This window comes from Bactrocera neohumeralis, chromosome 4 (assembly GCF_024586455.1).
Source record: "Bactrocera neohumeralis isolate Rockhampton chromosome 4, APGP_CSIRO_Bneo_wtdbg2-racon-allhic-juicebox.fasta_v2, whole genome shotgun sequence".
Classification (NCBI taxonomy): domain Eukaryota; kingdom Metazoa; phylum Arthropoda; class Insecta; order Diptera; family Tephritidae; genus Bactrocera; species Bactrocera neohumeralis.
Genome location: NC_065921.1, coordinates 29,001,362 through 29,027,354, shown reverse-complemented (window position 1 = coordinate 29,027,354; position 25,993 = coordinate 29,001,362). Strand labels below are relative to the sequence as shown.

Here is a 25,993-nt window from a genome sequence, read left to right as displayed (position 1 = left end):
TTCGATTAGTTTTCAAATACCCTCGGAGAAAAAATTATTTAAAAATAATTTAAATAAAATATAACAAAACAACATAAATGATATGTATTATAAATACATACATATTATTATCATTAGATATAGCAATGCATACTATTAATTTAAATATTAAGTATGCGACGGTTATAGTCACATTTCGGTAAAACATCCAATAAGAACGCAAACAGTTATAGTTTTCAAAAACAGTTACAACTTCTGCAGATTAATTTGTTCATAGTGTATTTAATTTTAAATAACATTAAAAATGCGTTAGTCAACATTTTTTTAGTTATATCCTTTGATTTCCAGTTATAACGATAAGTCGACGAAATCGTAGCATCTCTAATAAAAAGGTAAATTTGAACTCGCAAACCAAAGACGCCGGTCAAGGAGTGTTTACAAAAAAGTGACGAAGGAGTTGTGCAAAAGTATTCGTATAAAACACGTGCATATCAAAAATATGGTTTTGGCTAAAGTGCCAATTACTCCACAATGGAATTTAACAAACGGTAAATATGTAAATTGTGCGTAATTCGTCGTGGTACTAATATTTATGTTTTCTTAACGAAGGATGTGTTTGCACACCGGATGGTGGCTTCCTTTATGTAGGTTCACGCAGTATTAACTATGTCGGTCCAATTCAACAAGTTGATGGCGGCGACAATGAAAATAAACCACCAGTCATTAAAGTTTTCCATACACGTCAAAGTATATTGAGTATAGATGTAGATCCCGGTTGGCCAATAAGCGCTACAGCAGCAATTAAAGCTTCCGAAAATACGACTGAAGTGGCAAAAACTGCGACTACGAACAATCAACAAAAGTATTTTGCCGCCTTGGCACAGGATAATTCCGTACAGATATGGGATTTCGATCGTGGTTGTGCGGTGAGTGGACATAAGGCACATTTTAGCACTGCTTTGTACATGGACGGCAATGGACCATCACCGCAAGGTGATCATGTGCTCCTAAGTTATATGCGCAATCGCAATGTGTTGTCGGTTAATGCACAGGATATTGTGGTGTATTGTGTGGCGTCTAATACTTATTGTCGCCGACCAATGTTTATTTCAAGCAAAAATCAAACACTAACGGTGCTGCGCTGCTCGCCACACAATGAACATATCTTTGCTGTGGGCACCAATCGTGGTTTGGTTGTAATTGGTGACCTACAGAGCATGAGCACATTATATATGTTACGTGGACATGAGGCTGCAATAACTTCACTATCTTGGTGCCCACAAAATGTGCCACCATTTAAGCAACAAAAATGTACGCTCAAAGATGAAAATCACACCGCGAATACCAATGTAGAGAAAACTTTGGTTGAGGAACCCCAACTGATAATTGAGGATGCAAAGCAATCAAAGGCTGCACAAAAGCAAAATTTTAAAACGCAAAATAATGCTAAAAAATCGATTATGCCCGTCGGTAATGATGACATATTCGACATCTATGACTACGATTATTTGGAAAATGAGTTTGGAGCACCAACAGAAACGGAAAAGAAAGTGAAAGAAACTGATGAAAAAATTGTTACTGACAAGTCTGTTGAATGTGGTCCAACAACAAATTTTGATTTTGTCGAAGCATGTCAAAGTCTTAAAGGTGAAATTGATGCTTTGAAGCAGGAGCAAGATTACGGAGATGGTGATGTCAAACAATTGCCCGATGTCACACTGGCCGATTGTCAAAAGGTGGCTTGTGCAGAAAATTTATCCTCAAGCTGCGATGGCGACAGCGCTGACTCAACTGAAGGTAGCTTAGATTTAGCTGAGCGTTCATCGGACGACGAAGTTTGCGTCGATGGTGGCGAGTTAAATCCAAAACAACAAATACTGCATCAGGCAGAAGTGCATGCAGAGCAATCCAACGATTTGGAAAAGAAAGAAGTTAAAGAGAAGTCGGATCTAGTAACTACTAAGCCTGTAACAGCCGTGAATATTGTTGAAAATTTTGATAAAAACACAACTAAAGCAGTTGAAGTAAAGGTTGATGACGACAATCGCACGGCGACTTCAGAAAGTAATTCAGAACAACCATCTATTGACGGAGTGGTATCTCAAGACAATTCTAACACTGCCGAAAAGAAAGACCAGCAACCTTCATTGTTAGCGTCCGCTAGCGTTGATGGCAGTTTTTGGATTTGGAATACAAATACCGGCGCAAGTTGTGATCGCTTGCGCGCTATAAACGCAGGCAAACATGGCAAAAGTAAGTGTTATAATTATAATTATTAAATAATAGAAAAAGTAACAAAATAGAACAAATTTCAATCCTTTAGACACCAGCATACAAATTTACTGGCTGAGCTCAACCGAATTCCTCACCACAAATAAAACTGGTGAACTGTCACTTTGGTCAATGGCACAAGATACACCGATTACTGCCACAAATTCACCACATCAACGTTACAAGTTCAAAGCAGACACCAAAAAATCATTTCTTCAACGCAGCGTCATGTCCTTTAGCATTTCGCATGCACACTGTTTACTCTGGTGCTTGTCATCGTATCGTGAAATAAGTTGCGAAAATCTGCAGACTGAAAAACTGTTGCTCAAATATTGTTGTGCTTCCACTAATGTTTCGGCGATGCGTGAGTGCCCGGATGACATGAATAAGTAATTAATTGTATATTTAATATTTATGTAGACAAGTATTTAATGGCAACGCTTTTGTTATTATTGTTTTGTAGAATTGCTTTGGCTTTATCCGATCGTCGTGTTGGTATCATTGACATATCCAAAATGTCTGCCACTAATGTGTTCATCGAGAATTTCATACCGCGCGTCGATGCTTCTGTGCTGGCGCTAGTTTGGAGTCCGGATAGTAAGCGCTTGGCATTTGGCACGCTAGAAGGCAGGGTGAGTGGATTTTATGGCAATTTTTTTCATGTTTCTCAGATTAATTCAGTAATTTATAGGTATTATATATATAAATTAATGACGTTTATTTTCAATTTTAATTTTGTAATTTATTTATATTTTATACTGCGTAAACAAGTGTTAATTTTGAAAGGGTTTATTATTTGTAATGGTTGCCACTTGTTAATATTGGCATTTAGAAATCGATATTTTAAATTAAATTTAAAAATTAAAAGATAAAATGAACCTTAGTTTTTTTCCAAATTTATAACAATTTTTTTTTATTTTTATTAATTTATTGTATTTATGTATTTCTGGTTCATACGTATTTATTTTAAAGAACTTTTTTTTCATTTTTCATATGTATGTACATATATGTACATATGTATTTGGTTTTTAATTTAAATTTTTGCAATGATTTTCTAAACATTTTTAGTATGTTTAACAGATTTGTAAAATTTTTGTATATTTTTAATTTTAATTTTTGTTTTCTTTTAAGTAACTTTTTAATTAGTAAGTTTTTATTGACTTTTTTTTCATTTTGATTGTATTATTTCTGTTTAATGTTTTTGTTTTATGTTTTTTTAAAAACTTGTATATTTTTATATATTTTTTAAATCTTTTTAATATTTGTTTAAATTTATTTTTTAATATTTATTTTTTATTTTTTTTTTATTTATAAGTATTGATTTTTAATATTTTTTTTATTTTTTTTTTATTTTTTGTTCAAATTTTGTTTTAAAGTTATTTTAATTGCTAATTTTATATTAAGAATCGCTAGTTTTGTGTTTTCTAAATTTATACAAATTTTGTCTTTTTAAATTTATTATTTTTCAAATATTTTTGTATTTTAATTTAAATTTTTACAATGATTTTCTAAATATTTTAAGTATATGTGACAGAGTTTTCGAATTCTTAAATATTGTTAATATTTTTTTTGAAGTGAGATTTTATTTAGTTATTTATTTAAATTTTTTTTTTGCTAAAACTTTTTGTAATTTTGATAAGATTTTTATTATGAGTTTAATTTATTTTTTATATTAAATTTTATTTTTTTTTTATTTTAATTTTAGGTTTGTTTTCTAATTTTTATTTTTTTTTATATTTTTTTAATTTATATTTTTTATATATTTAAATCTTATTTTAATTTGTATTTAAATTTTTTTATTTCTTTTTAGTTTTTATTTATTTTTTATTTATATTGATTTTTAATGTTTTTTATTTTTTTCTATTTCAATAAAATATTTAGGTTATTTATTGACTAATACATACACATACATATGTACATACATCCATATATGTATGTACATACATATATGTATATTTTTTATTTACATAGTCCCAAAAAAAATCCTTATATTAATTTTTATATCTCCCAACAGGTCGGCATCATCCATGTGGAGTCGGCCAAACCCACCATCACATTCAACCCATTCTGCGGCAAGCCCATTTATTCCATTGATTGGCAAGGCGATCACATATTCGTGGTTTGCAACGATATTTTGGCCGTTTACGACGCAAATTCCGAGCAAAAAGGTAAGTAAGCGCAACCATATACAAACATACACTCGTTTATTACAAAAACAATGCCACTACAAAAACAACAATCAATTTGTACGATGTCCGAATGGCAAGCATTCGTTTTGCGCATTCATAGTGCCGAAGGACAAAGCGGTCTGCTGCGCATGCGTCTGCAGTTTTCGTATGTACGCCAGGTGTATGGTTTCGCGATGAAAGTCCCACTTGTTCCAAGCGACATTTATGCGATTCGATGGTGTGAGATCGTTAACAACAACCATCTCCGTTTGTGTGCCACTCGCCGACACTTGTTTGCCCCTGCGTTTCTTGCGTTCGTCCACAAAGTCCTTTTGTAGTATCACATCGGCCAGTCCGAAGAGTAAAATCAAATCGACGGAAGTGTAAATTGCCGTCTTCAGTGTGTGTATGAAGTCTTCGAAGTAGCGTTCGGCATATTTTGCGTATTCGATATTTGCAAAACCGAAGCGAAATTTTGAGTCTTCGCAAAGTTTTTTCGTTAGCAAAGCGGGCGTCAACAAACCGTTGGTTAGTGCGAGGCTTAACGCGCAGTAATTTTGAAAGTTCAACGTCTGAAAAAATACCCACCCGTTAAATGTTGAAATCTGCAATATTACTTCGGCAAAATGATACAAACCACTTTCTGCAGTGACGTCATTACCGGATGTGCCTTGTTAGTGCGTTCCATAAGTTCACCGAATGTTGTTAAGAGTTCCTTTTTCACCACTTTGCGTCGCACTTCGGTTATTTTTAAAAGTTTACGAAAATTTTCCTTGATTTCTTCGCTTACATACTCATCTAGCTGCTCTTTGAGCCGATTCAGTTCGGCTAAGTGGCTTAGCGACAGCAGTAAGGAGGTCCACAAATGCGAGAGATACTTAAAATGTGGCTGCAAGCGAAAATTAAAATTATTTTTTTTTTCGATTATCTTCGTCTCTACTATGGTACTTACGAACACCAACTGCGATTCGATGGCTGTGCGATATTTCAGTATCTCATTGATTTTCTCTATTATACAGTCCATCTTCTTTTGATCCAGACTAACTAGATATTCAGTTTTTTCAAATGCCTCGACTATATTTTTCAGCAATTTCTCATAGGAACTGAACAAGATGACATATTTATTGATTTCGCGCACTTTCTCGATGGGCCACTTGCAATGGACCTTCTTCTCTTTTGTGTCCACCTGTATTAGATTGCCGATAGCCTCTGTGCCAGTCGCTATATAGTGTTCAATATCTTCTAGCGCGGCTTCAAGCGCTTCTCGTGTATTCGTTTTCGCCATTTGAATATCAGTTAAGACTTTTGGGGGGAAAAGAGGGAAACAATAAAATGGGGATTTCGCATATATAAAACCTTTTTGTTGTCGTTGTGAAGGATGAAAACATTTCTGAAGTAGTTTCGAGAAATGCTGCCGAGTTGACAGTCCTTGGCCGGATAAAAATTCGGGTACCTACTATCGTGGGAATGGTTCTAAGTTGAAACTGTGCAAGAGTAAGGCAGCCCGAACTTTCAAAGACTTCGAACAATTGCAACGTTCTATTTTTCTGGAACTTTAATGTAAACACTCGACCCTATTCAGAAAGCGGCTCAAACAAGTGTGTCCATTTGTTGATAAGATTCGAAGCACACATCAGAAATATATCCAATCATCTAGCTTCAATTAGGAAATGTGTACTCTCTATCGCTAAAATTGCATTTTCGATCGATTCCCTGCGAAGCGGACCCTTGGCTACGTTGTTTTTGTAGTGGCACAACGCATCCTTGAATGCAGCATGCCTCTTGAGGTCTCCTATCTGCATAGTGGGGCCCATATTCTACCAGTTAAGGAGCATAATGAACTTCTCTCCAAGCAGTTCCTATAGTCACCTGTTTGAAGTGGAACCGCCTCCCAGGAGCTTCCAGAGGTCATTCCTCAACTACGTCAACAACGTCAAACAATACGCCGACCAGACTTCCCACCACCCATCGCAGACTAAGCACCTTCACCTATATGCCGCAGATACGAGAAACGTCAGTGACCACCCATCGCAGACAAAGACTTCGTTCTGGATACTGAGAAACTGTTTAGTTACAGATTAAACTCCTACTTATCCAAAATAGACCTTGCAATATCTAACATACTATGTCCAGCGTGCAATGAGTCTTCACATGACACAAGCCACCTCTTTGCATGCCCTACCAATGCTACTCATCACCGTTTCTCTTTGGTCCGACCCCGTCGAAATAGCACGTTTCCTGGACCTAACGTGTGATGACGTCGATGACAACTTATTTAATCCTTACCATTCTAACGGGGATGAGGTATCCGTTACCACAACAGCAACAACATTTCTGACGCAACTAGGACGAATGCTACCGAGTTTATAGTTCTTAGTCGGTGTCCTTGGATCTTACAAGTCGGCGCTCGCATTTATATCTCCTCATTTAAAAGCGATGCCGGCCAAATTTAAGCTCAGGTCACCAATTTACTATAAGAGAACGACAACTAGATGTTAAGCGAACCATGGATTGCTTCTTCAGAAGCCAAAAGTTCCTCAAAGATTTATTTTTGGTAAAAAATTCTAATGAGAGGTTCAAAGTACCTAATCGTTTAAAGAATTGCACATTCTGGACACAGTTGATACTGTTATTCTACAGCGACATCCTCAATAATATTCTGGATTCTAAAAAAACAAAGCGGTGTTGTGTAGGTTCTTACCCAAACCCTATTGAAAAGATATATCTGAGCCGGTTTTACGCTACCGGAATTGAACTCAAATTTATCTGGCCAAGGGCTGTTATTTCGGCGACCGAACCCTGTTCGGATCAGTACGTAGTAAGTTCAGCTGGTCATCATTGGAGCAACACCTTGTAGCAGGGTGGATCCATATCGTGCTGATGAGTACTGGAACTGAGTTCAATTCGGGTTCGGAGGAATTCTTCTGCTGTGTTTGCGCCAATAGGCTCTATTCAAACTCCACCTCGGTGAGGTAATACATGCAATAGTTTGAGCCATCTTAAGACCTGTTCAGACCTTAGGGGTCATATATATGATCCGACGCCACCGACACGGCACGTTTTCTGTTTCCATTAGATTATTTTGATGACAATTAAATTGTGTCTTGCTACCTAAATAGCGTGTAGACATTTGCTACAACAAGACTCATCGACATCGACCGACGAAAAGTCCTTAATTTAAAGTTACTACGTTAGGCTCGAGCCCGAGATATTCCCTATGTCTACAGTTTGGGTTGAGTTTGGATCTAACTTTAATTTATACTCATTGCTCATCAGCATTAGTTGAATCGTTTCTTTTTGCGGAATGACAGTTTGTACTAAAAATAGGACAAATTTCTGAGCCTTGCTACCTTGCATCTTATTATTGAGGACTTTAACGGGTCTCTAGAGATATTACTATTACTAAACTATCACGCCTTCAAACCTCCTAAACTTGGTTGTTCATAATAATTGCTTTCAGACTCAAACTGCAATTGACGCAGTCTCAACTTCTTTAGCGTTCCCGCCGTGTTGCGGGTTATCGACACTGTTCAACTAAAACTGGACTCGGTCCACTTTCGTACCCTTTTAAATAGTCCAAAATACGTTCGGTTTCTACTCACTGTCGCGCATATTTTCCCGCTCGCCATTCGGGTCACAATTATTGTAGATAAGTATGCCGCATACAGTGGCAGTCAAACGCTGCAAGTACTCCAAACGATGATAGCGCTTCTTCAATACAAAATTCTGCAGATCGCCGTGGCTGAGCACGCTTTTAAGACTTTGTCGCGTCTGCTTCAAGAGCTTCGAAAAAGAATTAATTTTTAATTATAAATAACGAGGTCTACTTAGCCATCGAATTGTGCTTACAACATGATTCTTCGGGTCGCCAATATTGTAGCTGGCAATTATGAAGACCTGTATCTTGTACAGCATTTCGTCCAGCTGCTTGTCATTGCTCGTCTCCGGATACTGCAGTATGCCCGCGATAAGCGTTTGCAGCTTCGTTTGAAAGCTCTCCTCGTAGATCTCTTTCAAATGGTTTATATTAAATTCGCGGAAATTTCGAAAACAATAGGTCATGTGTAGATTGCACATGGTAGGATCTGTCTTGTTCTTATATAACTGAATTGCATTCTGCTTTAGTTGCAGCAATTTGCAGTTATTCGCCGCTTCGTGCCGTAAGCCGAGACGTGCGTCGCGCGCCAACAAATGCACGTAAAAATATGCGAAATTTTGGTCGACTTCCAAGCCGCTCGCTTGGCATTCCTCTACGAATTGCACGAAAATTCGCGAGAAGTCGTTCTTAACCGACATACCGTTATTTATTTATTGCCAGGAAATGTAAAAAAATTTAAAAAAAAAAAAAATGTTCTCCAATATTTGTTGGTTCTTTAGAAGGTCTCCCCACTAAAATATCGAACAAGCGAACTTACGCCGCGACGTTTTGTTGTACCGTTACTCTGACAACCGACGTGAGGGTTGTAGAAAAAAAAAATAAAATGAAAATGGAAAAATTTCAATTAAAATTTTTTGCCAAACGAAAATTTTAGAATTGATTTGAAGTTTGTGAGTGTAGCCCGATCTAAAGTATTTTGATTTTTTAATGTATAACAGTAGCACGAAAAAACAAGTAACAACACCCTGTAGGCAATGTTTTCGGAGTAAAGTTCTTTAGTTTGCGGCAGTTGGGTCTTCTTCTTCTTTACTGGCATAGAAACCGCTTACCCGATTATAGCCGAGTCAACAACATCGTGCCAGTCGTTTCTTCTTTTCGCTATGTGGCGCCAGTTGGATATTCCAAGCGAAGCCAGGTCCTTCTCCACTTGGTCCTTCCAACGGAGTGGATGCTGTTGATTTTACAAGTCTAAAGCCACACTGATAAGGTCCAATCAGTTTGTTGACGGTGGACCTTAATCTTTCACACAATACGCTCGATAGAACCTTATATGCGACGTTGAGGAGGCTTATGCCACGGAAGTTGGCGAAGATTGTGGGGTCACCTTTCTTATGGATTGGGCATAGCACACTTAAATTCCAATCGTTGGGCATGCTTTCGTCCGACCATATTTTACAAAGAAGCTGATGCATGCTCCTTATCAGTTCTTCGCCGCCGTGTTTGAATAGCTCGGCCGGCAATCCACGGCCCCCGCCGCTTTGTTGTTCTTCAGGTGTGTAATTGCTATTCGAACTTCTTCATGGTCGGGCAATGCTGCAATGTCTGCTCCATCGTCATCGATTGGGGAATCGGGTTCGCCTTCTCCTGGTGTTGTACGTTCACTACCATTCAGCAGGCTGGAGAAGTGTTCCCTCCATAATTTAAGTATGCTCTGGGCATCGGTGACTAGATCGCCTTTGGGGGTTCTACAAGAGTATGCTCCGGTCTTGAAACCTTCTGTAAGCGCCGCATTTTTTCGTAGAATTTTCGAGCATTACTCCTGTCGGCCAGCTTATCAAGCTCTTCATACTCACGCATTTCGGCCTTTTTCTTTTTCTGTCTGCAAATGCGTCTTGCTTCCCTCTTCAACTCTCGGTATCTATCCCATCCCGCACGTGTTGTGGTCGATCGTAACGTTGCGAAGTTGGCAGTATGTTTTCTCTCCGCTGCGATACGGCACTCCTCGTCGTACCAGCTGTTCTGCTGCATTTTCCGAAAACCAATGGCTCCGGTTGCAGCTGTACGTAAGGAGTTTGAAATGCCGTCCCACAGTTCCCTTATACCGAGTTGTTGAGTAGTACTCTCAGAGAGCAGGTGTGCAGTTGGGTCTAAGGAATAAAATTATATAAAACCATATGCTCTAATTTCAATTTTTAACTAACTGAAAAATATAAGCCTGTGGAAGGTTTGTGTTTTCAGTCATAGCTTTCACTTAGTAAGAGGAAAAACATATACGGGTGTGTAGAAACTGATGTTTTCAGCCTTAGATGGTTCAGCCACAATATGACTCGTAGAGTTCTCCTTAGTTGCCATCTCTAGACTACACTTTTACTCTTATTCGTAGTTTGCTTCTTAACAGGAAACATGTATTCCTCAGTATTGGTGGGTTTCGTAGGTCACAAAGAGTCCATCCTGGCAGTGTCGGAATCGCAGTAAAGTTTAATCCAATTTTCTTTTCACTTGTTGTTGTTGTTGTAACGGTTCATTACTTCTCGCTAGGATGGTAAGGTTTGGATAAGTTGTCATCGTTGTCATTCAACAGTAGGCTATTTAGACGGGGTCGGACCATTGGGAAAGGGGTGCCACTGTGAGGGAATCGGTGAAGGTGTTAATGGCTCCACTGTGAATGACGGTCAGTGCATGTCTGAAGTTTGTTGCGTCCGAAGTCTGGTCGGTGTAGGAAGTAGACGTAGTTGAGAAAAGACCTCTTGATGCCTATAGGAGACTGCAGGTATGATTTTTACGAAAGCACACCAGCAGAAAGTTCATAGTCAACCTCTTCAGCCCAGGAGGGAGCGTAGATTTTTCGATGCCCTCAAGTAGCATTGTGTGATTGACTGTGTCAAAGGCTTTTGACAATCCAACGCTACGAGGAGAGTGGTTTTTGGTTGCAGCCATGAACTATCTGGGTGCCTAAGACGCTAAGTACTGTGGTGGAGCTGTGCACTTTTCGGAAGCCATGCTGTTGGTTTGCTAGACTCAGGTGGTACATGAAGGTCGGGAATAGCAAGGCCTCAAGTGTTTTCACTACTGGGGAGAGGAGAGTTATTGGACGATAGGGCTCTCATTTGATGGCGGGTTTCCCAGGTTTCAGTAGTGGGACCACTTTTCCCATTTTCCGTACATCGGGTATTAGAAGAATGGTCAGCGACAGGTTGAGGACTATGGTGAGGAAGCTTACTTCCGACGAGCCTAGGTGCATCAACATGTTAATTTCACCACGGCCAACAGATTTGGGAGATTTCGCCTAGTTGATGACAATCTGTATCTCCTCATCGCTGAAAGTAAGTGGTGCGTAGTGTTTTGGCATTTTGCGCAGCCGTCGGATAACACATCGCTTGTGTTTGTTTATCGAGGGGTGCAGTGTAAATTGCTGATTAAAATAGCTCGAGTACTTCTTCGGGTCCGAAGAGGCATGGAAATTGAATTGAATTTCAACTCGGTCATCATGTCTCTTCGGATTGGACAAAGCCTTGACAGTAGTCCAAAGCTTACTCACGTCGATGAAGCGGTTGCAAGACTTCAGATGCTCTATCCTTTGTTTCCAAATTTTAGATCCCTTATTCGAGGATCACAGGAATCGGCATGGTAAAGTGTACCGCTCATTAGTCTAAACATCTGCTTCGGTTGGGAAATTAGTGCGGAGTTCCGCGATTCGTTCAGCTGGGATGAAGCGAGCGGTAGCAGCTGCGATCATGATGTGAAAGTGCTCTCGGTAAATTCTTTTAAGCCGATCCAGTTAGCTTTATTAAAGTTAACGAAGGTGTGGTTGTCCACAGAAGTAAAGTCGGGATGATTCTCGATCGATATAATTATGGGCAAATGATCTGATGCGAAAGTGAGCATAGGTCGCCAGGTTATGCTATTTATCAGACCACCATTAGCGATGGTAATATCGGCAAGCTATTAAAAGTGCCCATAATTCTAATGGAGGCTTCGTCATTCATTGTGCAGAGTGTCGAATTGTCAATCTGTTGTAAGCTTCGGCTAGGATAAACTTCAGTGATATTAGCGAAAGACTTTTAATGACTTCAATAACTCAGTCACCGAATCGGACTTTACAGTTTTGAAAACAAAAGAAGGTCATAGGGAGCCAAACCTGGCGAATACGGTGTCTGAGAGATGACTCTAGATTCGTTTTTTGGCGGAAAAGTCAGTCACATTGGTGCATTTTGGTGGTGAAAATCCATGAATTTCCATTTTTTTGGGGTACTAATCTAGCATTGACACATTGGTCACTTTTGGAAGGTATAAAGATGTCATCCCGAAACGCGATGGGCTGGTCGCTTTTTCATCAGCTTCTTACAAGTCGCAAGCGATCACCCTGCCGGTCGATTGCTTTGTCTTTACATCTGTTTATCTCTCTTTCTGGCGCTATTATAATCTATGGTATTTTCCTCCCGATTTTTAGATGCGCACATTATACGTGAGGTTAAAAGCATCTCCACAGTGTCGGTACACGATAACGTACTTTACGTTGGCACCCAACGTGGACACGTACAAGTGTACCATCGTAAGCCCAATCTCGTCTACTCCTACACCTTAGTGCAGGACGTACCGTTAGCGCCGCGTTACATCACCGAAATCTCCTGGAGCCCAATAGCCAGCGATCATGTCGCTGTCGTGGCCAATGCCAACAACATACACATACTGAAATCACACTCGCCAGACGGTGTACTCACACCGGTACGTCGCATCGAGATCAAAAATCCCAAAGCTGCCAATGCTTGCGTCAAATGGAGCAATCGCAATGCCAACGAGTTTCTTACGTGCGGTTTCGACGGTGGCGTACGTGTTTGGGATCTAAATTCGACTACAAACGACGAGAAATTCCTCAAACAATTTCCATGTCCCATGACATGTGGCCTGTTCTTCCCGACCGACGAGGCAATCGTGATGTGCGCCGGCAAATCGACTTCGGTGGAGCTCTTCGATATGCGTTTGGAGGAGTCTGTGGTTTATTCGGCGTCGAAATGGAAGCGCTCCAACATGCACACTTTGGATCAAGTGAAATGGGCCATGAAAGTGGCCACACGCACCGAGGCGACAAAACCATTGACGGCAGCTGAGAAGCGTCGTCTCAAACGCGCTGAAAACGGTCAGGTGGTGACCGAACGCGAAGAGTGTACGAACAGTGCGGCTGGCAATGGTGAGGCTGGCGCTGAGGTCACCGATTTGTTTAACGCGATGAAGTTGAATGAGCAAAACACGACAGTGGCGGCGGTGGAGAAGACAGAAGTTCAAGCGAAACCGGAGACAAAAGTGGCAAAGAACCGTGAGGATTATATGGATTGGAGTTACAGCTCGGTCTACATGAGGGTAATTGTTTTTTTATACTCACATAAATATATACATATTTTATACGTATATTTATATTTTTCTTTATTTTCACTTCTAGACTCCGCCCACTGTTTTGAGTTGGACAAGCAAGGAGCTCAATAAAAATGTTTTGGAAAAATTGAATATCGCTTTGAGCAAAACTGGACCGCAAGGTTTCCTTTGCCCCAAATTATTTGGTACAAAAGCGGATGCCGAAAAGCTCTTGCAAATAGAATGTAAGTAATATTTTGTTTTACAAGTTTTGATTCCCGTTAAATATTGGTCGTAATTGGCCGCAATTGGAATTTATACTTTTTTAGTAAGTCATATTAGAAGTTCGAAACCCACGGGCATACACAACTTATTTCTGATGCAGTTAAACTCTTCCACTCTCAAAGATGAAATAATGCTTTGTCTACAGAGAAAAGAGCTGAGCGAATGGCATGTGGCCGTGGCACCAACCATATCATACAAGTACTTTGAAATCATTATTTTATATTTATTGATTCCTTAGATCAATGAAAACTTTTGTGAATTTTCGCAGATTTTGGCAGAACGTGTGCCAGTCCTTTGCCGAGCAACTGCTTGAAAAGGGCTACCCTCTGCAGGCAGCTACCTACATGATGGCGATGCATCGTCATGCAAGAGCCATCGAAATGCTCTTGTCGAAGAATTACTACACGGAAGCGCTACTGATCGCACGCGTTCATTTGCAAGACGACGATCCGTTATTGGTGACCATAGTCGATAAATGGATTGCGCAATTGGCAATGGTGGGCAACCTCACTGCGTCGGCGTTGATGTAAGTAGAAAATTATTATAATTTAATTTATTTTGTCATTTTATAGGAGTAGAAAACAAAAAAAAATTAAAAACATTTAAAATTGCCAAAAGAATAATAAAATAAAGATTAAAAAAATAAAAATAATTTAAATTCAACAAATATTTAACTTTAAACATAAAAAACATAAAAAAATAAAACATATTAAAAAAATATATAAATAGAAAAATATAAAGTTAAAAAATATTTTAACTTAAAAACATTTAAAAAAAATGCTAAACTTATAAAAGTTTTACCTAAAAAATTTTTAACTTAAAAAATTAAATATTAAAAACAAAATACTTTAACCTTAAAATCCTCGAAATATTTTTTTTAATAAAAAATAAAACTTAAAAAAAAATTTTTTTAAATTCAAAAAAGCATAGAAAAAAATTAAACAATAGATAAAAAAAGTGATTTGAAAGAAAGAAATATTTAACTTGAAAAAAATTGTTTTAGAAAATTTTAGCTGATTTTGGTTTAGAATTTAGAAAAAATTCAAAATAGGGAGGTAAGGAAAAAGGATTACATAAGATGATTTGAAAACTAAACTCCAAAAAACTTACTCCAAAAATTTAAGAAAAAATATTTAACTTGAAAAAGAATTGTTTTAGAAAATTTTAGCTGATTTTGGTTTAGAATTTAGAAAAAATTCAAAATAAGGAGGTAAAGTAAAAGGATTACATAAGAAACAACAATAAAATAAATATTAAAAACAAAATATTAACCTTAAAACCTTTTAAAATAAAAATATATAATATTAAAAACCTATTTAAATTAAAAACTTAAAAAACTAAACTCAAAAAAAAAATTAAAAAAAAACCGGAAAAAATTAGATAACAAATTAATAAAGTATTTTAAAAATTAAAAACATATATATTTTAGCACAAAATATATTTAACTTGAAAAAAAATTTGTTTAAGAAAATTTAGCCGATTTTGATTTAGAATTAAAAAAAACTGAAATAAGGAGTAAAAGTCATAAAAGAAGCAACAATAAAATAAATATTAAAAACAAAATGTTTTAACATTAAATTTTTTAAATTTTTTTTCCAGATTTTTTAAAATATTTTAAAATTTGTTTAATAAAAAATATATTTAACTTAAAAACGTATAAAACTAAACTTAAAAAAAAATATTTGGAAAGAATTAAAAAAAAACTATTAATTCAATTTGAAAAAAGGCAAAAAAAAATTAAAATAATAAATTAAAAACTAGTTTCAACTTATGTAAGAAAAAAATTAGAAAAAATTCTAAACTTGAAAATTGATTAACCTAAACATGTACATATAAAAAAAGTTCGGAAAAAATTTAATCTTTCAGCAATTTAACTTGAAAAAAATAATTTTTATGTAAAAAAAAATAAAATAAAATTGTAGAAAGTGAAATTGTCATTATTCACTTATATTATTATTTTTTAGGACACTTTTGGGATACATATATAAAAGAAAATAATAAATATTAATTGTTAATTAAAACTAATTTACAAAAACGTTGCGAAAATAAATTATAGAAAAATAAGTAATAAAAAAATAAATAAAATGTTATTAACTGATAAAATAAAAAAATAAATTTTTTTAACTGAAAAACTTAAAAAAAAAATAAAAAAATTTTAACTGATAAACTTAAAAAAAAATTAAATATTTTTAAGTGATAAAATTAAAAAAATAAAATATTTTGATAAAATAAAATTTTTTTAACTGATAAACTTAAAAAAATTAAATATTTTCAAGTGATAAAATAAAAAAAAAAAATAAATATTCAAATAATAATCGCTTCAGGTTTCGTTCAGTTTTAATTAATTAATTTTTTATAATTTTTATACATTTATCATTTCCAGTTCCGTACTCAGTGGACAGTTTAATCGTGCCCATGACATCCTATCTAAGGTGCGTAATATTCATCCGGAAATCGAACGGGTCCTAGAAAAGTTGAACCGAAAGCAACTAGAGAAGAATAAGCAGGATCAGTGAACACTTTGTTATTTACAAAAACAATACATACATATGAAAAACCATATTTAAATTGTGCAAACGCACACATTTCTCAATAATAGTTATATATTTACATATATACATCCATACATACACATACATATGTTGAAGTATAGTAGTGTTTAAGAATTGCTTGAATGGCATTGTTATTGTTTACTCTACTTTTACGTTAATGTAACGGTTAAATCTCTAATTTTCATAATTTTTATACAAATGAATTTCTAAGTAACTGTTTTTGAAAACCATGAGGAAATAAAGAAATGAACTCAAAGTTGAAAAAGTGTTTTGTTAAGTTCTTAGTTGCGTACGAATGCCTTCCTAGAATATTTGCTTAAGTAGTTAAGAATTTCATCGTTCCTTTTGTCTTTTTAACCTCCAACAGTGAAGTTGTTCTTCAATTGCTGTTGGCTGCAAACATTCACCAAATCACCTGAATGAGTAATCCGGTAAATCTGTATAAAAATATCTGGTCATTTGTAGACTTTCCATATCCTAGTTTGACAACTTGATAATTAACCCCTTTTTCCTAGTCGGATAAAAAATGAGGTTAATGGGCACGGAACTGCTTTTGAAATGTATTTGTTTGTCTTCTGACAGTAGTCATTTCACTGCGGATGTCTGACCGCAATCATATAAAATTTATGACAGATGAGATTACAGGACTCATAACATATACATTGTAGTGCTTCACGGCTTACTAGATTTTGCTTCTATCCGATTTATTATGAGTGTTCGCTGTACAAGTGGATCGTTCTATAAGCAACCTTTTTACAATCAATAAATTTACATTGGACCAGGGCTGCAAATAATACTTTGAGAGAATTAATAAAGGGTGATCCATTTCGTTTCTATAAAAAAAAAAACACAGAATCTTCAAATTTAATGGGTAGTTTATTATCACTCGAAAAAACATTCTTTGGCATTTATTTTTTGAAGGTTATCTCTTTCAATGGTGTTGAGTCCAATTTTCGATGACTCGTTCGAGGATTTTGACTGGTAACTGGCGAATGACACGCGTGATGTGCTTCAAGGCCTGAATTGAAGCGGGATTGTCCGCATAGACTTTAGACTTTACATATGTATAGCCACAGGAAAAAGTCTAAAGGTGTGATATCACACGATCTTGGTGGTTAATCGACCGGCCCAAGACGTGAAATTATCTGCACACCGAAGTGTTCTCTTAATAAATCCATTGGTTAATGTGATGTGTGGGAAGTGGCGACGTCTTGTTGAAACCAAATGTCATCGAGATCATGAGCATGAGATCACCGGCTTCATTTTTGAAGAAATATGGATCGATGATTTCACCAGCCCACAAACCACACCAAACCGTTATTTTTACTGGATGAAATGGCAGCTCTTGAATCTGTTCAGGTTGCTCTTCGTCCTAAATGCGGCAATTTTGCTTGTTCACATACCCATTGAGTCGGTGTGGGCCTCATCGCTGAATAAAATTTGCCTTGAAAACGCTTTCAATTTAAGATCTAGACGTAAAATGCACCAGGTTCGATTTATACGTTATCCGAATCCGAATCGACTCCCCACCGTCTTCGTGTACTCTCTCAGCTACGGCTGCATGACAGCTTGACACGTCTCACGCGTGTTCTGTCAAAAAAAGGCTATTGAAAAAAAAAACTACTTGAATCATCCGTTATAAAATTGTAAGCTGTTACTAGGAGATTCGCAACCTTCTTCTTCTACTTTGGTACTACAACCGTGAGTTGGTCGGGGTCGAGAACACAAACCTCTGCCAGCTACCTCTCCTTTGAGAAGTCACACGTACAGACAAGTCGCTATGCACTTGGTTCTTCCATTGGATGCGTGGACGCCTTTACTTCCGTTGTCCATTCATCGGTCTCGTATCGTAGTAGCTTTTTTCGCTGGAGCATCATCTTCCATGCGAACGACATGGCCTAAACAGCACATTCTTTGGATTTTTATGTACTTGACTATATCCATGTTGCCGTAGAGCTCTTACAGTTTGTTCCAACTTCTTCGATAGTCATCTCTTCCGTCTTAAGGTTAAAGAAAATGGCTGATTTCTCGTGAGGCCACGAATAGTCCCAAAAAAGGTATGACGAGATGATTCAACCTCAGTGTGGGAAAGCTGAACAATAGAGCAGAAGGTGTTTAGTCCATCTTGACTTCTTCATTTCAACTTTAACAAGTTGCGTCTTCCAAAATCTGTAGCTTCACCGCGTGAGTGCCAAAGTATCACCTGTTGACAAAAGTTATTCTGCGCTTGATCTTCAGACTTAGTGACGTATGTATGTAGTTCCCAAGGCCGTAGGTTCTTCGTCTTGCGCTCGTTCACCGCTAGACCAAACTCTTTCGCTTCTTTTTCTAGGCTGGAAAAGGCTGCGCTGACGGCTTCTATTCAATCGAGATTCGTAACCACGATCCAATAAAAGAACACTCCAATGACGTTATCACAAATAACGGGTCTCTTCTTGAATCAACAAATGTCTGGGCTACGTGCTAAGCCTATTATTATTGTCTCAGATGCAAATGAGTACATACATACATATGTACATATTAATTTGGATGTGAACTTTCCGCAGAGTAGATATGTAGGTTTGTGTAAAATGAATAAAATAGTCCAAACCATAAATTAAAACATGAATAATTGCTTTGCATTTCAATACTGAGTTGTGAATATGTAGATTTCTGGAGAATAACAAAATTTCTGCGAAAAGCGTCACATTCCCACAATTCTCCACAAGAGTCCATGCTCCGCAACAGAATAAGAAAAACAGCAACAAAAATTAAATTATGAAAAAATAAACAAAAAACACAGTTTGATTGTCCAAAAACAACAACAATAAAGATGCTCGCATTGTCCACTATAAAGTTGCGCACATTTAACACAATTCGCCCACACCCCCGCTCCATCACTCACTCGCCGTTTATTCACCTGCTTCGCATAAATACCGTTAAACTAACAGCACCAGCTGGTCACTAAAACTATTTTGAGAAACGGCATTTCATACGTTTTTGTTTACGCTTCTGTTTACGCCTTGAAAAAAATAATTCAGATTCACACGCGAGTTAGCAAGCGAAGAAGACGAGAGCAATCCACTATTGATATTCAAATTGCGCCACATTCACCGCTTTGAAAATTAAAAAAAATATATAAATAAAGAAAGAAAAATGTAACTAAAAAAGCCAAAATTAAAAAAAAAATCGGTAATTGTGGCAACGCCGTTCTCTCAAAAGATGTGCAGAGAGAAAGCGCATAAAATAGAGTTATTTTGATCTTCTTCAAGTGCCTTAGGCCGTTTCTGAGCTTCTGTAAGGAGTGCAGCTTTTATATGAGAGAAATTGCAACTAAGGAAATTCTATGTGTTTTTTTGAAACAGAGGTATATTGCCTCAAGAGGAGTTTTCACATGACTTCATTTGATAGTTTTTCTTGAATAGAGACCATGACAATGGTATTGATTGATTCTAAAGAAAGTCTTAGCCCACCTGATTTTTGAAAAAGACAGTTTTAAAGTTTTAATACTTCAAGCCAGATTATGTTTAAGATAACGTATTCACTTATTATACCCTGAACAAAGTATATTAAGCTTGCCACGAAGTATCTGTCGGAGACCCTATAAAATATATATAATGTTCTACTGTGATCAAATTGAAAGGTGAATTTTGTCCATTTCGTCTTCTTCAAAGTAATCTCCTCCCGCTGCAGTACACTTATGCCAACGAATTTTCCAGTCATCATAGCACTTGGAAAAATCCTCCGTTGTGATCCGTCGTGAGCCTTCTTCGAATCAGCTTTTATATCCTCAATTGAGTCAAAACGGTGTCCTCGGAGTGTTCATGTGAGTTTGCTGAATAGGCAGAAGTTACACGAAGGTACATCAGGCGAATGTGGTGGTTGCGAATAACCAATGCAGTATGAGATGGTGCATTATCGCGCTTCTTTGTTCAATAAATTCAGACATAGTAACTATCGAAGAACTCATTTTTAGAGCTTCACAAAACTCATCTCATTAGCATTTGTGATATTTTGACCTGAAATTTAGCATAGATGTGGTACTGTTATACCGACTTACAGAAAAAAAAAAATTTGCGTTTCGAAAAACACGCGAAGTATAAATTAGAAATTCACCTTTCAATTTGATCACAGTAGTAAATGATCAGCGGGACGAGCTCAGTTGATTTAGCCATATCTGTCTATCCGTTTGTCTGCCTGTCTGTATAGACACGAACTAGTCACTTAATTTTTAAGATTTCGGTCTAAAATTTTAACCCTGATGGGTCCTAAAGTTAAACTTCTTTGCCTATTTGGTTGAAATCCCTTCACGCCTAACTTGGACTTCCTTAAAGTTTGCTCTCCCTCGACATCTAGTTTAATCTCAACCTTGCAACCTGGACCTCCTTGACTCCTAGCTTGACCTCACTTAGTTCAACAGTTGTGACATCTCTAAATTACGGTTATTCTGACAATGCTTTACTTTTTAATTCAATCTTTTAACATTTCCATTTTTCGGTCTCTCGTTATTCCCCTACAAACACATTAATATCGTATTTATATTATCTTCAGAGATTTTCTTGAAAGCCTGATCGACTCCGCTTTGTAGTTCGAACTAGATTCTACAAAAATTCATTTATTTTTTTGATATGAGGTCATAACCTCAAATCTTTGAAGGTACATTTGACATAAAACAAATCGACCAGTAACTGATTGAGTGAGGATGGCATCGGTCGTCTTCTACTTTTGTAGAGGAGCAATTAGGAAAAGGTGGGCTTCTCACCAAAAGTGGTGTTCTGACTATATGAAATCTTAATTAAATCAATAATGTTCTATCAGGTCGTTTTATGATGAAGGGCGGTTGGAAAATTCACAATAGCTAAGCAACTGGAAATGGCCTCATCGGCATTTGTGGGTCACTAAGGTCAACACAAGCAGCTTTACGGCGAAGGCTGCTACTAGACTTAGGGAAACTGGGCTTATATACATATGTGGGGCTCCAGACAGGGAAATTATTCAATACTTCGGTTACATTTCTTATAGCTTAGATCCTCTGCGAAAGGCAGGCACCTTGACGTGGTGCAGAGGCTTAAGTCGCAAGGCATACTGTGCTCCTCTCAACCGGAGTTAGCGGTGCTGTATGGCGCTGCTGCTTCGGGTTGGCAGGGACCGCATGCGTGCGGCAACCAAGAGCTGCCTAATCCAAGGTATTTGGCGACTTCCGTGCCCATTGGATGCTATGCAGGCAGAAAGTAAATTTGGATTTATTCTAACGAAGCCTTCCCAACAACTCCTTGAAAGTAACGGTGGCCTCAACGCGTCAAAGGGCTCTTGCGCGGCGGACCCATATATAGAGCAGACTAGTAGGCTCAATAAGCAACCTAAAATCAACTACAACAACAACAGCAAAACCAACTGACCGCAACATGCCAATTGCAAGTAAGAGCGGCTTTGGAGCTAGGCGTAAGATCAGCTTCCTGGACGCTCTTTTGCCGGATGAACGCGCACTCTTCGAGAATCATGCGCGGGAAGATGATTATGGGCACTCCTGTAGTGGCACTCAGGATATCGCGAACCCCGCAACAACAACCCCCTTCAACAGGATCAACTGCAATGAAGCGCGTGACTTCAATGAAAGTCTCTGCATCGCATAACCATCTCCTGGCGATTCCTTATCTGCTCACATACCTGAGAGGGATTTGTGGAACGGCTGAATCCGTTAGAGAAGAGGTGCAATTAGCTTTTTCACAAATGGAACGAAGATAAAAGAGGGGATAGTAGGTGGAATCTTCTGTCGGGAGCATCAACTCTAACTTCAGGTTACCATACTACTGTAGCGTCTAGCGAAGATGACTGATTTTAAGGTAGCGGTAGATATACTGCTCCGATTCACAGCCTCTTTCAGAGAGATGTGCACTCACTCTGATAGCCAAGCGGCTATACCGTCTTTGAGTTCGCTGAGTATGCGCTCAAAACTATTCAAGGAGTGCATGACTTCATTAGCATTGACTTCAAGCTTCATTCTTATTAGACTTGTATAGATGTCCGGTCACAGAGGAATCGCCAAAGCCGATAAGCTTATTAGGGAGATCACCCTTACCCCAATTTCATCCGATTAGAAGCGAGTTGGTACTCTATTGCTCACTTGCGCTCTAGCGCTTGACCTATGGATCTCCCGAAGGCTCGGCAAATAATCAGGCTTGTGCGACTGCTAGATCCTTCTGACCCAAACTAAACCGAACTAGATGTAGGCGTTGTGACTGAAGATTGTCTAATAGATTCACACGCGTTGTGTCTAAATATTTTGACGGTCGCTCTTTGTAAAAGCTATACTGATAAGGATGAAGACGAGGTGGTATCATTTTGTTACTTACTTTTTTATTGCAAGACTGAAATTGAAATATCACCTTTAGAGAACCTAGCTAAGTGGCTGAAATGGACACCTTCTCAACAAATTTGTGGTGAGCTCAAAACTTTTTGTTAATCTATATGTGATGCTCACGAAAAAGTGTTTGGGTAACACAAAGACAAAATATCTGTCTAAGTGAGATCCATCGATTTTTAAATCGACTCTACGGCCTAACCTAGTTGCCGTCTTCTTAACTTAACCCCATCTCTGAAGCAAAAACGATTTATAGAGAAAGCTTATTAGATCAAATTATTTTACCAGTTTGAAACTTGACTTTGTAATGTGCTCTAGATCAGTCTCGTTTCACAATTTCACTATATTCTAAATTTACGTGAATCTTTCCACCAATTCGCTAAAACACATCACTGTGCCCAAAAGTGTGATTGAGTGATGGAAGCAGAGCGCTACGCTAATGTCGACAGCAGTGGCGCTCTCATAAACCGCGCTCACTTTGAAATCAGTCAAATGCATTGCCGCCGAAAGGCCAGCGACGATGAAACGCCCGAAACCGCAAAGCCGCAAAGGCGAAGCCAACGATCAGCGAACTAACTTGACAGTCGCAAAGGCGTCTGCGCATGCGAACGCAATCAGTTGTAAAGTAGACGGCGTGGTGAACATACGTACAAATGAACAGTTGCGGTTAATGCTTGGGCAAGCTAGCGAACGAACGAACGAGCGAGTAAGCAAGCAAAATATAGCGGTCAGCAAGTAGTCGGACGCGCGGGTTCGTGGCTTAAGTCTTTCGTTTGTTTTCACTTTTCGCTTAACGGTGCGACCAGAGCGCCGGTAAAAAAACATACATAGACACATATGCACATATAGTCGTGCATTTATACGTATTTGTGTGTGTAGTAGCAGTAGTGTGTAGATTCTAGCGCTAGCGAGTGACGGCGACGTAAACAGTTAAAGATGCGCTGATGATACATTCTTGTTAGCACAACGAGACAAACCACTCGGATATTTACGATTTTGGCATAAATTAACTGTTGCCTTTGCGGTAATTACTATAAATAGTCTAACGAGACTCAGCGCGGAGGAGCATTGTGCGGTATATATATACATATGTATGTTTGCGCAGATTTTGTTGCGATTTTGCCTCTTTTCTTTAATGTTTTGTTTAAAGTGCGTGGAGTAATTAGTGCTGCTGGTTAAACGTGTGGCATGTGTGACACACATACACACACATACACGCATGAGATGCGCATGTAAAATGATTCACTGAATGTGTGACAAATAATTAAAAAGCAATTAAAGCGCTAATTGTGGCTAAAAGAAAGGGAAACACGCGTGTTTTCATTAAGAAAGTGTGTGCAAGGCAAGAGTGGAAGCATGAAATGGAAATTGCTTTGGAAAATGTTAAACGAAAACCCGATATAAACAAAAAATATATATGTACAAGCATATATGTACATATATAATTACATAAAATAAAAAAATGTGTATAGAGATATAATATTTTATAAATGAAAAATAAATAAACTTTTTAATGTCTAAAATTGAAAAGAATGAAAACTTTTTTTAGTTTAGAAGTGTATGTTTTTAATTTGTATTAAAAAAACAAAGCTTTTTTAATTAATTAATATTAAATTTTTTTTATTAAAAAATAATATTAAAACCTCAAGTGAAAGTAAGAGAGTAACTTAAAAAAAATTCAAATAGTTTTTTTAGTTTTAATTAATATTAATTTTTTTTAATAAAAAATTATTTTTTAATATTAATTAAAATTAAAGAAAAAAATTCAAACAGTTTATTTTAGTCTTAATTAATATTAATTTTTTTTAATAAAAAATTATTTTTTAATATTAATTATTTTTTAAATTTAATTAATATTAATTAAAATTAAAGAAAATGGTTTGATTTTTTTTAAGTTCCTCTCTTACTTTCACTTGAACTTTTAATAATAATTAAAATAAAAAGTTCTTGCAGATAATAAACCAAAATCTTTAATTTTAGTGGCACAATGTTAGTGTAATTATTTAGCGGAATGCTTTAAATTTTTTTGTATAGTTTTTTATATTTTTTTTATGCTTTTACTACAATAAATATGCATTTCTTTATAAAATTGAGCATATCGATAAGAAAAAATTCGCAATTAATTAATTTTTTGAATTATTCGTTTTATGTTTTTTATAATTATTTGCAATTTTTATTGTTGCATGACTAACTGGCGTTTTTATTAATTTTCTTTTTTAATTTAAGCAATTTAAATAATAATTTGAAAATATAACAATCTGTTTACAAAAATTAATTATTATTTTGAATTATTCGTAATATCTTTTTTAATATTTTTTATAACTGGCGTTTTTTAAATTTTTTTTGTATAAAAAGTAATTTATTTTAATTTAAGAAGTTTTTCGCCACGAAATAATATCCTTAATAAACACTAAAACATTTTAAATAATAATTTGAAAATATAACAATCTTTTTACAAAAATTATTTATTGTTTTAATTATTCATATTAACTTTTTTAAAATTTTTAAAATTATTTGCAATTTTTAATTTTGGATGACTTACTGGCACTTAAAAAATTTTTTTTTTTGTATAAAAAGTAATTTATTTTAATTTAAGCAGTTTTTCACCACGTGATAATATCATAATATAAGTAATAACAATTTGAAAATAATAAATTTTTTTTTTACAAATATTAAATTTTTGCTTATGTTCAGTTTTTGGAAGGAATACTTTTAATTTTATAAATTAAATCTTTATTAATATTTTATTATTTTTTATTTTTATTATTAATTCTTTTTTAATTTTTAATTTTATTTTTGACTCTTTTAAAGTTATTTATATGTACATCATTTACGAGCTATATAAATAATTATAAAAATTTATAAATAATTTGAAAATTTCCATTTTGTTCTTTCAATTAACATCAATTAGTTTTATATGATTTATTTTCTTTATTTCTATAGTTTTTGAGGTAAAATCACATCGATTTTGAATTGAAACATTAACTTTTATTTTTTATAACGATTTAATGTTTTTGTTAATAATTTTTTTTGGTTTATTCTCTTACTTCATTTATATTATATTTTTACATAAATTTATATATATATTTATTTATTTTTTTCTTTAATTTATCTTATTTAAAATTTAGTTTTGGTGTTATGGTTGAAAATGTATAATATTTCTTTCGCTTTATTTAATTAATTAATTTTTTTCGAAGTATTGACTTCTATAAAATATTTTCTTTACTTTATTAATTGTTTTTGTTGTTGTAGTTTTGGCTTTCGTTTTTGAAAATTTCTTTCATCTTAATTTTATTATTTTTAGTAAGTTTCTCATATTTTAATTATTTTATTTTATTTTTTTCTATTTCATTTTACTCTATTTATTTATTTTAATTTTCTTTTTTTTTGCCAATAGTTTCCCAAATTTTTTTTTAAATTTATTTATTTTTATTTTTTAATATATTTATTT

The 25,993-nt window shown here is 35.9% G+C and overlaps 2 protein-coding genes across 3 annotated transcripts in view; one reads left to right on the top strand and one right to left on the bottom strand.

The window, feature by feature from the left end:
* The first annotated feature begins 335 nt into the window (after positions 1-335).
* Positions 336-16,458, top strand: LOC126754995 (protein rigor mortis). Its single transcript, XM_050467247.1, has 10 exons — positions 336-527; positions 589-2,232; positions 2,303-2,639; positions 2,714-2,882; positions 4,265-4,418; positions 12,467-13,374; positions 13,454-13,610; positions 13,695-13,848; positions 13,919-14,176; positions 16,034-16,458. Exons 1-10 carry the CDS (start codon positions 479-481, stop codon positions 16,164-16,166), a joined length of 3,963 nt encoding a protein of 1,320 aa, XP_050323204.1. The 5' UTR covers positions 336-478; the 3' UTR covers positions 16,167-16,458.
* The window catches only part of LOC126755002 (uncharacterized), a 57,347-nt gene continuing 35,791 nt past the window's right edge, over positions 4,438-25,993 (bottom strand). Inside the window, exons 1-5 of one of the 2 annotated variants that reach the window (XM_050467256.1) lie at positions 8,268-8,714; positions 8,021-8,201; positions 5,371-5,720; positions 5,056-5,307; positions 4,438-4,990 (exon numbers count right to left, since the gene is read on the bottom strand). In XM_050467256.1, the coding sequence (XP_050323213.1) occupies positions 4,490-4,990; positions 5,056-5,307; positions 5,371-5,720; positions 8,021-8,201; positions 8,268-8,714 (1,731 nt within the window). In that variant the 3' untranslated portion in view covers positions 4,438-4,489. Of the gene's footprint in view, positions 4,991-5,055; positions 5,308-5,370; positions 5,721-8,020; positions 8,202-8,267; positions 8,715-25,993 lie in introns of those variants that run through there. The other variant, XM_050467257.1, reaches the window with a different exon arrangement.

What these genes read in the sequence shown, in the direction of transcription:
- LOC126754995 (XM_050467247.1), top strand. Translation starts at nt 479, where the DNA reads ATGGTTTTGGCTAAAGTGCCAATTACTCCACAATGGAATTTAACAAAC. An exon ending in ACAGCTCGGTCTACATGAGG is followed by an intron (nt 13,375 to 13,453) that starts GTAATTGTTTTT and finishes TTTCACTTCTAG; the next exon opens with ACTCCGCCCACTGTTTTGAG. An exon ending in CTCACTGCGTCGGCGTTGAT is followed by an intron (nt 14,177 to 16,033) that starts GTAAGTAGAAAA and finishes TATCATTTCCAG; the next exon opens with TTCCGTACTCAGTGGACAGT.